At 38.7% G+C, this 12,669-nt stretch overlaps 1 protein-coding gene across 8 annotated transcripts in view; it reads left to right on the top strand.

Annotated features, from left to right (window-relative positions):
* The window catches only part of LOC311095802 (myosin phosphatase Rho interacting protein), a 72,938-nt gene that overhangs the window by 38,209 nt on the left and 22,060 nt on the right, over positions 1–12,669 (top strand). For all 8 annotated transcript variants that reach the window (XM_084134597.1, XM_084134599.1, XM_084134600.1 and 5 more), the window contains exons 9-15: positions 4,437–4,544; positions 6,898–6,954; positions 7,923–7,991; positions 8,139–8,228; positions 8,632–8,741; positions 9,751–10,291; positions 11,103–11,240. In XM_084134597.1, the coding sequence (XP_083990723.1) occupies positions 4,437–4,544; positions 6,898–6,954; positions 7,923–7,991; positions 8,139–8,228; positions 8,632–8,741; positions 9,751–10,291; positions 11,103–11,240 (1,113 nt within the window). The remainder of the gene's footprint in view (positions 1–4,436; positions 4,545–6,897; positions 6,955–7,922; positions 7,992–8,138; positions 8,229–8,631; positions 8,742–9,750; positions 10,292–11,102; positions 11,241–12,669) is intronic.

The raw sequence follows: 12,669 nt of genomic DNA, 5'->3' as shown, positions 1-12,669 counted from the left end.
AAAATGCACAATTCATGCATACAAATCTGTATATATTAATAAATGAAGATGATTAAATTAGACCGATGCAAAAAACGAAATTCAGGCCCTGCATTTATTAAGACAAACCTAGTAAAAACGAATGCAGTCTATACACTGACTTGGCAGCTCTGTGAAATGTAATACAACAGTGCCACCTACTGTCTAAATGCATTAACATTAAAAGTGTGAGGTGAAACTCTTGCATAGACATAGGTAAATTGGTTTGTCAATTAGCCTGAAATAAAAAAAATAAAAAAAATCTGATCTTGTGCTTCCTCACATTGGAGTCCCGAGTTCATGTACAAAGTTTGGTTTCGATACGTGACAGAGTTCCTGAGATATGGACGACTTCCTGTTTGGCGACTACGCCGCTGATTTCGTTTGGCTGTGACGGGCAAACGCTTCCGAAAATCAAAAATCCTTCTATTAACTTTTGTGAGGCTTAATCCAAGGATCATGTACGTCCAGTTTCGTGAAGTTCGGACCAAATTTGTGACCTGTGAAAATTTAGTTTCGCTTTCTGTTCAATCCACTATGGCGGACGAATGACATGGACTCGTGATGTCATCGGGCAACTTACACCGGTACTGACCGGACGTTTTAAAGTTGGAACGGTGTCTCTGTCTCAAAGGGCCTAGGCGCAGGAGCTGGCCAAAATGTATCTCCCGGGAATAATAATAATAATAATAGGAAGAAGAAAACTTAAGAAGAACAATAAGTGTGTGCTGTCAGCAAGAACACTTCATAATCAAACACAAAATATGACCTAATGATTTTTTGTTTGAGAACTTTCTGCTGTTTTTCGGCTCTTGCACGCATGATCTTTTGTCTCAATTAAGATCCAGTTTCCATCATGTGCTCTTGATTTCCTTGACAGTCTTAAGCCAAATAAACTCGCTTTGACAAAAACAAATAGTCTTATTAGTCAGAGCCTCTGTCGTCCGGCTGGAGCTGCAGCGTCTCGTCAGGCACTTCCTGATCATCACCTTCCCTCAAATAATCATTTCTTATTTCATCCCAGTGCTGCTCGTCCAGACTCATTACACACACACACACACACACACACACACACACACACACACACACACACACACACACAAGCACACTCACACACACACACAAGCACACTCACACACACACACACACTCACACACACACACTGTCTCACACACACACTGTCTCACACACACACAGACTCATTACACACACACACACACGCACATGCACAAGCACACTCACGCATACACACACAAGCGCACACACACACACAAGCACACTCACACACACACACACACACACACACACACACACACACACACACACACACACACACACACACAAGCACACTCACACACACACACAAGCACACTCACACACACACACACACACACTCACACACACACTGTCTCACACACACACTGTCTCACACACACACAGACTCATTACACACACACACACACGCACATGCACAAGCACACTCACGCATACACACACAAGCGCACACACACACACAAGCACACTCACTCACACACACACACACACACACACACACACACACACACACACACACACACACACACACAAGCACACTCACACACACACACAAGCACACTCACACACACACACACACACTCACACACACACACACACACACACACACTGTCTCACACACACACTGTCTCACACACACACAGACTCATTACACACACACACACACACACACACGCACATGCACAAGCACACTCACGCATACACACACAAGCGCACACACACACACACAAGCACACTCACACACACACACACACGCACATACACGCACAAGCACACTCGCACACACACACTCACACACAAGCACACACACTCACTCAGGCATACACACACGCACTCTCATGCACACACACACACACACACACTCACTCACGCATACACGCACGCACAAGCACACACACACACACACTCACTCACGCACACACACGCACGCACAAGCACACACACACACACACACACACTCACTCACGTATACGCACGCACAAGCACACACACACACACACACTCACTCACGTATACGCAAGCACACACACACACACACACACACACTCACTCACGCATACGCACGCACGCACAAGCACACACACACACACACACACACACACAAACACACGCATGCACAAGCTCACTCACTAATGCACAAGCACACACACACACACACACACTCACTCACGCATACACACGCATGCACAAGCACACACACACACAGACACACACACACACACACTCACTCACGCATACACACGCACGCACAAGCACACACACACACACACACAAACACACGCATGCACAAGCTCACTCACTAATGCACAAGCACGCACACACACACACACACACACACACGCATACACACACACGCACGCACAAGCACACACACACACACACACACACAAACACACGCATGCACAAGCTCACTCACTAATGCACACACACACACGCATACACACACACACACGCACGCACAAGCACACACACACACACACACACACACACAAACACACGCATGCACAAGCTCACTCACTAATGCACAAGCACGCACACACACACACACACACACACACACACACACACACACACACACTAAAACTACCACTAGTAAAAGCTCACCTTTTGTTTCTGTTTCCACTTACGCAGGTTCAGTGGTTTTCCACAATGTGAGCAATAGAGATTTTGATCAAGCCTCTTGTTTTTGACATTTTTCAGTGATGGTATCTTCCGTTCGCCGTGTGTGTGTGTGTGTGTGTGTGTGTGTGTGTGTGTGTGTGTGTGATCAGTGAAGGAGCACAAACACCACTGTTTCACAGGCCAAACCGCTCTGAAAAATAACACAGATTATTGTTGCAAGCGAAGGCATTTGTCAGTGTATCAGAAGCTGAATCTACAGTGAGGCCGAGAGCCCAAGTTTGTCTTCGCTGGTTTCAAGGTCCGCTCAGGGTTCAGATGCGAAGCTGGCGTGTTCTGCCTCATTCTCAAGGCCATTGAAGAGCTGTTTATGAAGCTTCTCACTTGTCTGTCAAATATTATTCTAGAGCATATGGACATAATTACGCATTTATATCCAGGCAAGCTGCTCAGATATGAGGCAAAACATCTTCAGCGAATGGATAAACATTTCCACACACTCTTGAATAAAACTGCTTTCAACATCTGGTGCAACACTTTAACAAATTATAGTTTTTAATGGGGTGTTTTAGGGATGCATATATCAGTGCCATATCGGTTATCATTATCTGTTAACATTAGATAAATATTGAACATTTAATTGTGCATGCTAGATTCCCATATTTTTACATTTAGATTAACTTTGCCATCATTTTATGCTCACTTTAAGTTAAGCTATAAAATGCAAATTTAATAAGACTCATCTTTTGGAAAATATTAGCTTTTACTATTTTATTTTTAATGCATTTAGACAAATGTAGACAACTGTTCAAAAGTTTGGGGTCAGTACAATTAAAAAAAAAGAGAAAATAATACTTATATTCATCAAGGACACATTCATTTGATCAAAAGTGACAGTTAAGGCATTTATAATGTTACAAAAGATTCTATTTCAAATAAATGCTTAAAAAATATAATGGTTTTCAACATTGATAATAATCATAAATGTTTCTTGATCATCAAATCATCATATTAGAGTGATTTCTGAAGGATCATGTGACACTGAAGACTGGAGTAATGATGCTGAAAATTCACAGGAATAAATTACACTTTACTGTATATTCACATAGAAAACAGATGATTTACATTAGAATAATATTTCACTGTTTTTGCTGTATTTTTGATCAAATAAATGCAGCTTTGGAGAGCAGAAGAGACTTTTATTAGTTTTCAGACATAACATAATTGCAGTAATTATTAAACTAATTATTAGGGATGCACGATATATCGGTATCGGACGGTATATGATCATTTTTAATGTTATGGTTATCGGTCCCATATATTAAAGCTGATAAATAATGTATTATCTCCTTCAGCTGAGACACTTCAGATGCCACTGTTCAACATGATGGTTTTGAATTACTTGAAATATGATTGAATCGCTTCAAAAAAGGAAAATATAGTTCAGTGCAACATATAGTCATATAGTCTACATAAAATTATAATGAGAACATCATTATAATTGTGTGATTGGGACATAATGAGACTTTTATGCGGCCAACATACCGATTATCGGCTTTCAAATATGAAAAATCATCGTTATCGGTCAAAATGTTGAAATCGGTGCATTCCTACTAATTAGTGACTTATAGGCATCGACACACTTTTAATATCAGTGCATCTCTAGTTTTCTGGGTAATTGCTTAACATGTGATGTTGCGTTTGCCTAAAACGTTTCTCAGTATTGTTTGTTCCCCGTGTTTCAGGAGCAGAAGACGGACCCGGCGCAGGGTTTAGACTTCTATCACTCCAGCCTTCCTCCTCTGAGACGAGCCAAATCCCTGGACCGCAGGACCACCGAGTCCGTCATGACCGTAAGACACACCCCTGTCTCTAGCTGGACGTCTGAAGGTCCACTCACGCCTGCTTCAGGTTACACCAGTCTGACTCCTGAAGTCTTGTGGTGTCGTGGACCGGGAACATGTCCGACTACACGCTGAAAAGTCTGAAAGTCCACTTACTGTCCAAAATACTGTTAAAACCTCTTTCTTCCATCTTAGAAATATTGCCAGATTGCGTCCAATGCTGCCTTTCACATTTACATTTAATCATTTAGCAGATTCTTTTATCCACCAGTTAAACTAACAATAGGACAATAACATGTAAGTGCTATGACCCTTCCCAGTTAATTCTAACGCAGTACATGTCAAAAAAACTAAAATTTATAGATAGGTCGATCCATTCACTTTCCATTAATACTAACACCTTCTATTCTATATCTATCTACCCATCTATACATTATTATTATTTTTTTTAACATGTCAGGTTGATTAACACTTTTGTGTTTTCCCGTATTGATTATTGTAATGCCTTGTTAGTTACCGATCGAGATCAAACAAAATCTCTAAGCATTTTTAAATCTTACCTTAAAACTTTTTTTTTTAGGGTAGCTTTTAATTGAACATTTGCATAAATGTTTCATTGTGCATTATTTTATATGGTGTATTTTGTTACTTTAATTTTATATTGTGGATTATTTTATATGGTGTGTTTATTTGTTTATATAAAGCGCTTTGAGATGTACAGTTAAAAGCGCTATAGAAAATTAAGGTTATATAAAGTGTGTCCTGCCACTTCTAAAGTCAGAGAACTCTGTGTGTGTGTGTGTGTGTGTGTGTGTGTGTGTGTGTGTGTGTGTGTGTGTGTGTGTGTGTGTGTGTGTGAATCTCTTCCAAACCCTCACAATTGCTCTGTTGTTCTCTGAGGTTCAAAGGTTAAAGAGAACGGCAGCAGGATTTGGCTTGTTTTGAAGGGAAAGATGGACTACTGTTTTGGAATATTTTAGTCAGCGTGATTTAAAAGAACATCTCGATTTACAGAGACTTCAGAGTTAGATGAAGATCACTGCTGTCCAAAACTCTCTTTGCAAACGTTTTATATATTGGACAGGCTACAAACACGTTTAAAAAAAAATACCTACCAATTATTCTACCTATTAATTCATTTAAAAAGCATTGACAGGCTATTATTTCTTAGAAAGAAAAAAATGAACAAAAATGCTTTACTCCTTATTAATAAATTGAAGGTTTTGTCAAAAGACCATCATGCACTGTGTCTCTTAAAACAGATAATTAGACCATTTTTTGACATGGTGAAGTTAGTTGAGGTTGTAAAATGTCAGTGTTGATTTCAGATGAAGAATGTTTTCATCAACAACATTCTTTCACTGACTAAAACAAAATAACTAAATAAAAACCAGAGTTTGTGATGACCAACTAAAACACACAATGAAATTACTGAAAGTCTCCCTGTAGTCAATCATTTTATCCCTTAAATCTCATCTTTGATCACCAGAATTACATATTTAAATGTTTTTTCTTTGAAAATAATGTCTTCATTGCCAACACAGACGCAGAGGTCAAAACATCCATCTAGTGCATTTTCACACACGCGCACACACACAAAAAAAAGCACCACATTGGAACACAAAAACACTTTCTAAGTCATATTGACTTAAAGAAGTATATCTCGTGAGTGAGTGAGTGAGTGAGTGAGTGAGTGAGTGAGTGAGTGAGTGAGTGAGTGAGTGAGTGAGTGAGTGAGTGTGTGAGTGAGATAAAGTGAGTGTGTGAGAGAGATAAAGTGAGTGTGTGAGAGAGATAAAGTGAGTGTGTGAGAGAGATAGAGAGTGAGTGAGTGTGTTTGAGTGAGTGTGAGAGAGAGATAAAGAGAGAGAGTGAGTGAGTGTGTGTGAGAGAGATAAATGAGTGAGTGAGTGAGTGAGAGAGAGAGAGTGTGTGATGGGCAGGTTTAGGGGTCGGGTTAGTGTAAGGGGAGAGAATATACAGTTTGTACAGTATAAAAAACATTACTTCTATGGAGGTCCTCACAAGTATAGAAAACAAACACGTGTGTGTGTGTGTGTGTGTGTGTGTGTGTGTTGCTCCGTCCAGCACTCTTAACACCCTGTTTTCCCTGGACTCAATACACAAATTGCCTGTTTTGTTGTTGCTTTTGTCTGGAGCACTCGAGCTCTTCAAGAGAGACTCAGAGTGTGTGTGTAAGTCGAGTAGTCCAGAGAGACACCCTGACGTGCGTCTCTGTCTCACCCAAGAGTGTAAAAGAACCGAAGTGCAGAAAACGCTGGTAGAAATGTGTAAAAGTGAGGCGAGCTGATGTCTGCTCTTCCTCTGATTATACTCATGACTGTTTCCCTCTTCATCACAGCCAGACCTGCTGAACTTCAAGAAAGGATGGATGGTGAAACTTGATGAACAAGGCCAGGTAAGCTTGTGTTTCAATAAACAACAAACAGAAATTGATTAGATCTCACAGACGCGTAACGTTGAGGAATGAAATACTGAATCTGAAACTGCTGGCTGATAAATGAATATTCACAATATGTAAACAATGATTTTACCTGTGGTTTATACTTATATTTAAAAAAAAACATTGCAAATATTACTTTTTATTTGAAAACATTTACAATATTTTAGTATTAGTATTATTAGGGTTGCACCGATATGAAACCATTAATTTTTTATATTTGACCAAGGAACATATGAGAGCTGTTGAGCTGAATATGTTTACAGATGTTACAGTTCAATAAACAAGTAGTTAATATTAAATTACTTTCATTTTAGACTCAAAATTAGCTGTTCTTCTATTTCACCAACTAGTTGACAGCAGAACTATTGCGCATCTCAAAGCAACACTTGTTTTGTTACTGAATGATTCAGTGTTTCGAATGAATTGGTTGAATGAATGATTCAATGACTCACTCATTAAGTGTCTTACCGCCACCTACTGGCAGTTTAATGTATTATAGTATCATTGAATTTTTTTTTGTATATTCAAAAACATTACATTAATAACATTATTTACTGCAGTTATAATTTTGCAGTGTGAATTATTTAATTTGAGCAAGTTAGTTTTCTTTATTTCCTGAAGATGGGCAGCAGTTTTGATCCGTCTGTCAGCTCAAACGCCCGACTCAAAGCGTGCACTGATGCCGTTTAAAGGCCACGGCACACTTTGATTGCACTGCTTCAATAGGTCGAAGTTGAAAGGATAAAGCCTCTCAACTTTTTCCACACGCTCTTTAAAGGAGGATAAATGTCTTAAAAGCCAGACTGATGCAGGGTTGTCTGGGACCGAGGGCTCTGTGTAATTATCTGATGCGTTTCAGCTCTATATGTATTATGATGTCTATTCTAGAGTCTTAAGTGTCATTTTATGCTTTTCTGTTTCAGTGGAAGAAGTATTGGTTTGTGCTGACCGATCACAGTCTTCGATACTACAAGGATTCTATTGCTGAAGAGGTAATCTGTGTTTGAAGAAGTTCAGTGCGCACATTTGTGGTTTATCCTGGATTTATTTTTTCACCCTCTTTAGAGTTATTATGTTTTATTTTGATAATCAGCCTGATTGCTGTAATTGATGACGTTTCTGTCACTGAATGTCCACAGGCGTCTGATCTCGATGGAGAGATTGACCTCAGTACATGCTATAATGTTACAGAGTATCAAGCTCAACGCAACTATGGCTTCCAGATTCACGTAAGTCTGTCTGAAGATTATTCCTTATATTTTATTAACTTTTGTTTTATGGACTTTATATTTTATTTTATGGACTTTTATAGTTTGGATTTATTTTATTTTTTTATTTTATGGACATTTTGTTAAATTGTTATGGACTTTATATTTTATTAAATTTTTTTGACTTTCTATTTTATTTCATTTTATGGACTTTTTTTCCCTTTCATTTCATTTTAATTTTATTTAGCACGTCATGTTATAAAGACGTTTTTAGTAGTTGTACTTGGTTCTGTAACTGAACTCTGGCGTACAAGCACTGCAGAGACCGATAGTCCAGTTGTTAGCCTGAGCAAGTTTGGTTCTTTTCATTGAAATATTAATGAATCGGAAGGTTCTTCTAATCTTTATGTGCTCAATTTTCCAGACTCAAGAGGCGGTCCACACGCTCTCTGCCATGACCGCAGGAATACGGCGAAACTGGATCCAAGCAGTCATGAAGAACGTGCGGCCATCCACGGCACCAGATGTTGCTAGGTGTGTTTCTGCACATGATATAGTCAACCAGAAAGTTTTTTGTCTTTAACGGTTTATTTTTCAACTTTTTGAAAATTAAGTCCTGAAAAACCCTTGAAAACAGCCATATTTACGAAGAGGTACTCGAAAAGTGCTCGACTTATTTAAATACAATATATATTTGATTTTATCTTTTCGCGCAAAATTAAAGGAGAACTCCGGTCAATTTTAACATTGAGCTCATTTTTTTTGTAAATTTGGAGTGCTGTCAATACAGAGAACAACGACAAAAATCTGTGTTGCCTACACCGTGTTATCCTCTTTTTAAAATTTGCACCCTGTTGACTTCAGTGGGGCAAGTTTTAAACCTGCTTTTAGCCTCTTAACATCCTTGATGTGTCATTACAAGTGCCCAGCCAATGTGAGTGATTCCTGAAATAACATCATTTTTATTCATATCTTTCACATCTACTGCAGTCAGATTCACCCGTGTTCACTCTGAAGGAATCACTCACATTGGCTTTTGTATTGAACAATAATAGCCATTATAAACTTTTTATTTAATATGAAGACTTCAGATGCAAAAGCCTCTAAGTGCCATCTGAAATTTTCTTCTAGAATGATCATTTTTAGCTAGCTTCTATGTTTATGTTCAGTAATTTCACTTTAATGGCAATGAAAATGCCCTATTAATTGTCATTAAAGTGAAATTACTGAACTTAAACATACGAGCTTGAAAAAAATGCTCATTTTAGAAGAAAATTTCAGATGGCACTTAGAAGTCTGAAGTCTTCATATATTATTAAACGTGTAAGTTGAATTTTGGATACCTTATATCTGTGATGTGAGTTTAAAAAAAATCCTTACAAAAATCCTAAAGATGTTTTTCGATAAGTGCGATCTCTGATAGTAGTCCTTGAAAACCAAAAAAGTAGTGCATGAAAAGTCCTCAAATTTGTGTTTTTTTTTTACAGTGTCTGTTCGAACCCTGCTTTAAAACATTTACAATTTGCTTATAAAATCTTTCCAGCCTGGCGGTCGACCCAGGCTCGTTTGAGGGTCTCCCCCGGCCGGACCTCACTGCGGACTCCCCGTCCTCTGAAGCGTCAGTGGAGCGAGAAGCCGGAATAAAGAAGAGTCGAGCGAGAGAACGAAGGCGAGAAGGACGGTCCAAAACCTTTGACTGGGCTGAGTTTCGTCCCATCGCTCAGGCTCTGGCCCAGCAGAGAGCGAACGAGTCCGATTCCTTCCAGGCGGAGCTGAGCGAGCGAAACAAGAGGCGGGAGGAGCGGCGCAGGAGGTACGAGAGCGTCACCGGCTCGGCCTTCGATGGGAAGGTGGAGTCTGATGGTGTGGGCGTGGCCTCAGGTGAGGGTGTGGGTGTGGCCACGGGTGAGGCTCCGCCCCCATCCGGGGAGCGACAGCAGATGGTGGAGGACGAGATCGAGCAGCGCTGGCAGCAGGTGGAGAAGACGCCCATCAGGGACGAGAGGAGGGTGCCTTTGCCTTCCACTCATCCCAGCAGAGACACATCAGAGCTGGAGAAACTCGTGGAGAGCTACAAGAAAGGGGTACGGGCATGCAGAAGACAATGCACAAACATGCAACGTTGAAATATGGTGTGGTTTCAAATAGTGGTGCGGGGAAAAGAATTATTCGTATATGAATCGCGATTCTATCTTCAACCGATTTATATCGATTCACAAATTTCAAAAATCGATTTTCTAAAGTGTTAGACTTCTTTAACTTCGCAGAACTACTTAAAGTAATTAAAGTTATGAAAATCAGATGTGTAACAGTATATTAGATCGGTGCATTCATTCTTAAAGGGAATGCAGCCTCATAAACTGTTGCCATTAGATAAAATAAACCCTTTTTTATCTTCAATATGAATCAGTTTATATTTAAATTCATACAGTGAAGATTATACAGAACTGAAAAACTTTGAATATTTTTTCTATTGTATTTGTCCTATTGTTTGTAATTCTTTGTTCCTATTTTTAATATCTAAAATAAAATTGCCTGCCTTGCTTTATTACAGAAGACTGCGTGTAACGATTATAGTCAGCTTAAATGGCATTTATTTTATAATATTGGGTTAATTATATTGGGACCAAAATGGTAAGAAAAACTAAATAAATTTCAAGGTTCACATTTCTTTTTCCCCTTCTGGACCTATTAAACTGTCTACCGCAGTCAGATAAGAAAAGTAACACAAAACAGTAAACTACAATCAACTCTATGCACATATCGAATCGAAATTTGATTCAAAATCGAGAATCATGACCTCAAGAATTGATTTGAATCGAATCGTGAGGTACCAAAAGATTCCCACCCCTGGTTTTAAATCATAACTTCTGGTTGTGCTGTGTCTGTTGTCAGGTGGAAGAGTTGAAGGGTCAGCTGGAGAGCTGCCACCAGCAGTTAATGGACTCCAACCGGCACAAGCTGGAGCTCGAGGGTCAGCTCAAAAACGCCTTTGAGCGGGAACACCAGATCCGCGCCGGTTACATTTCACCGGTACGTCACATGATTTCAATAATGTATCCATTCCAGGTATTGACTGTTTTTTTTTTTGTCCATTGAGCACATTGTGTTTCATTATTAGGTGACAAACAAACACATGGCTTCCATCTTTATCATCGAAGCTGCAAACGCGTGCTTTGCATGTCTAGAGACAGTTGCATGTAAACGAACAGATTTGTTTCTTATTCTCTTTTTTTTTTGCCTCTACTTAAGATTCCTCTTGCCATGTTCGAGCAAAATGACATTAAACATTTCAATTTCATGCAAACTCTATTGCATGTTCCAACATAGAAATTATTAACATTAATTGTACGTGAATTTAATCATTATGCGATGACGGCATGAAAACAGACTCAGAACTTACTGTGCCCTCCAGATACATTCTTACTCGATGCACATTAAAGCATGTTATTTTGAAGATTTAATTGAAATGTTTTATTAGGATTTATGCAATAGTTTAAGATTGGGCAAATAAGAGTTTTCAGTGTCAGATCAAATGCATTGAGTATCAGTATGTCTGAAGGGCGTTGAAAATGATTTAAAATTAATCTTTTGCAGACAGGTGCTACATAAACATTGGCATATGACAAGATGCCTATTAAGGGCAAATGTGCATGATATGTTTTATTCATATTTAACCATTCGTTCATCTCATTTTTAACCTTATTCCTGACTTTTTCAATATATGCTATAGAGTATGTATGTGTGTTTCGTGTGTGTGTGTGTGTGTGTGTTTAGTTTTGTTCAGAATATTGTTGCATTGTTTTCTGAGCTTAATTTGGACTCAAAATTGCTTACAGCCATCTTTTATTGACTTGTTTGGGATTAAATAGCTTCACAGTTCGATATTTTTCTAATGTATGTTTTCAGTGTAGCAAAGTTAAAGCTTTTATATATTAAAAGCAAATATGGGGTGATTTTATCTTAAACATGGCATCGTTCCGCATATCAAGTACACTCAAACGGTGATGCTCTGTTCAATATCTGTCCAGGACACATTTCATCTTGTCTTTAACGGATTTTATTCACCTTTTAATCAAAAGGTTTGCTATGAACAGACATTAGTGGTTGTTTAATAGTCAGGTGACGTTGTTCCACAAAAGAACTGCAGGCTTATAACTGGATGGCATATAACTGTTCTGGCATTCTTACCTCGCACTAATTTTACGTCACTTACCTCATGAAACAACTCCTTAACCTTTTAATATGCATGCATTGTTTTGATTTACTAACCTTTTGCCATTAATTTTTTCTAGCGTTCTAATGTGCATCATTCCATGAAAGAAGCTGAATGAATTTAACCTCAATAGATTGATTAGAAACAGATGTAATGAAGTAAATTTCCCTTAAAAACTTATGAATAATTGTTGATTAATAATCTAGATTGACTTATTGACCAATGCTGACTGTTAATCAACTGTCT

Source organism: Abramis brama, assembly GCF_963993115.1.
Source record: "Abramis brama genome assembly, chromosome: 14".
Lineage (NCBI taxonomy): Eukaryota > Metazoa > Chordata > Actinopteri > Cypriniformes > Leuciscidae > Abramis > Abramis brama.
The sequence above is the reverse complement of the archived record's forward strand: the minus strand, read 5'-3'. Positions and strand labels throughout refer to the sequence as shown.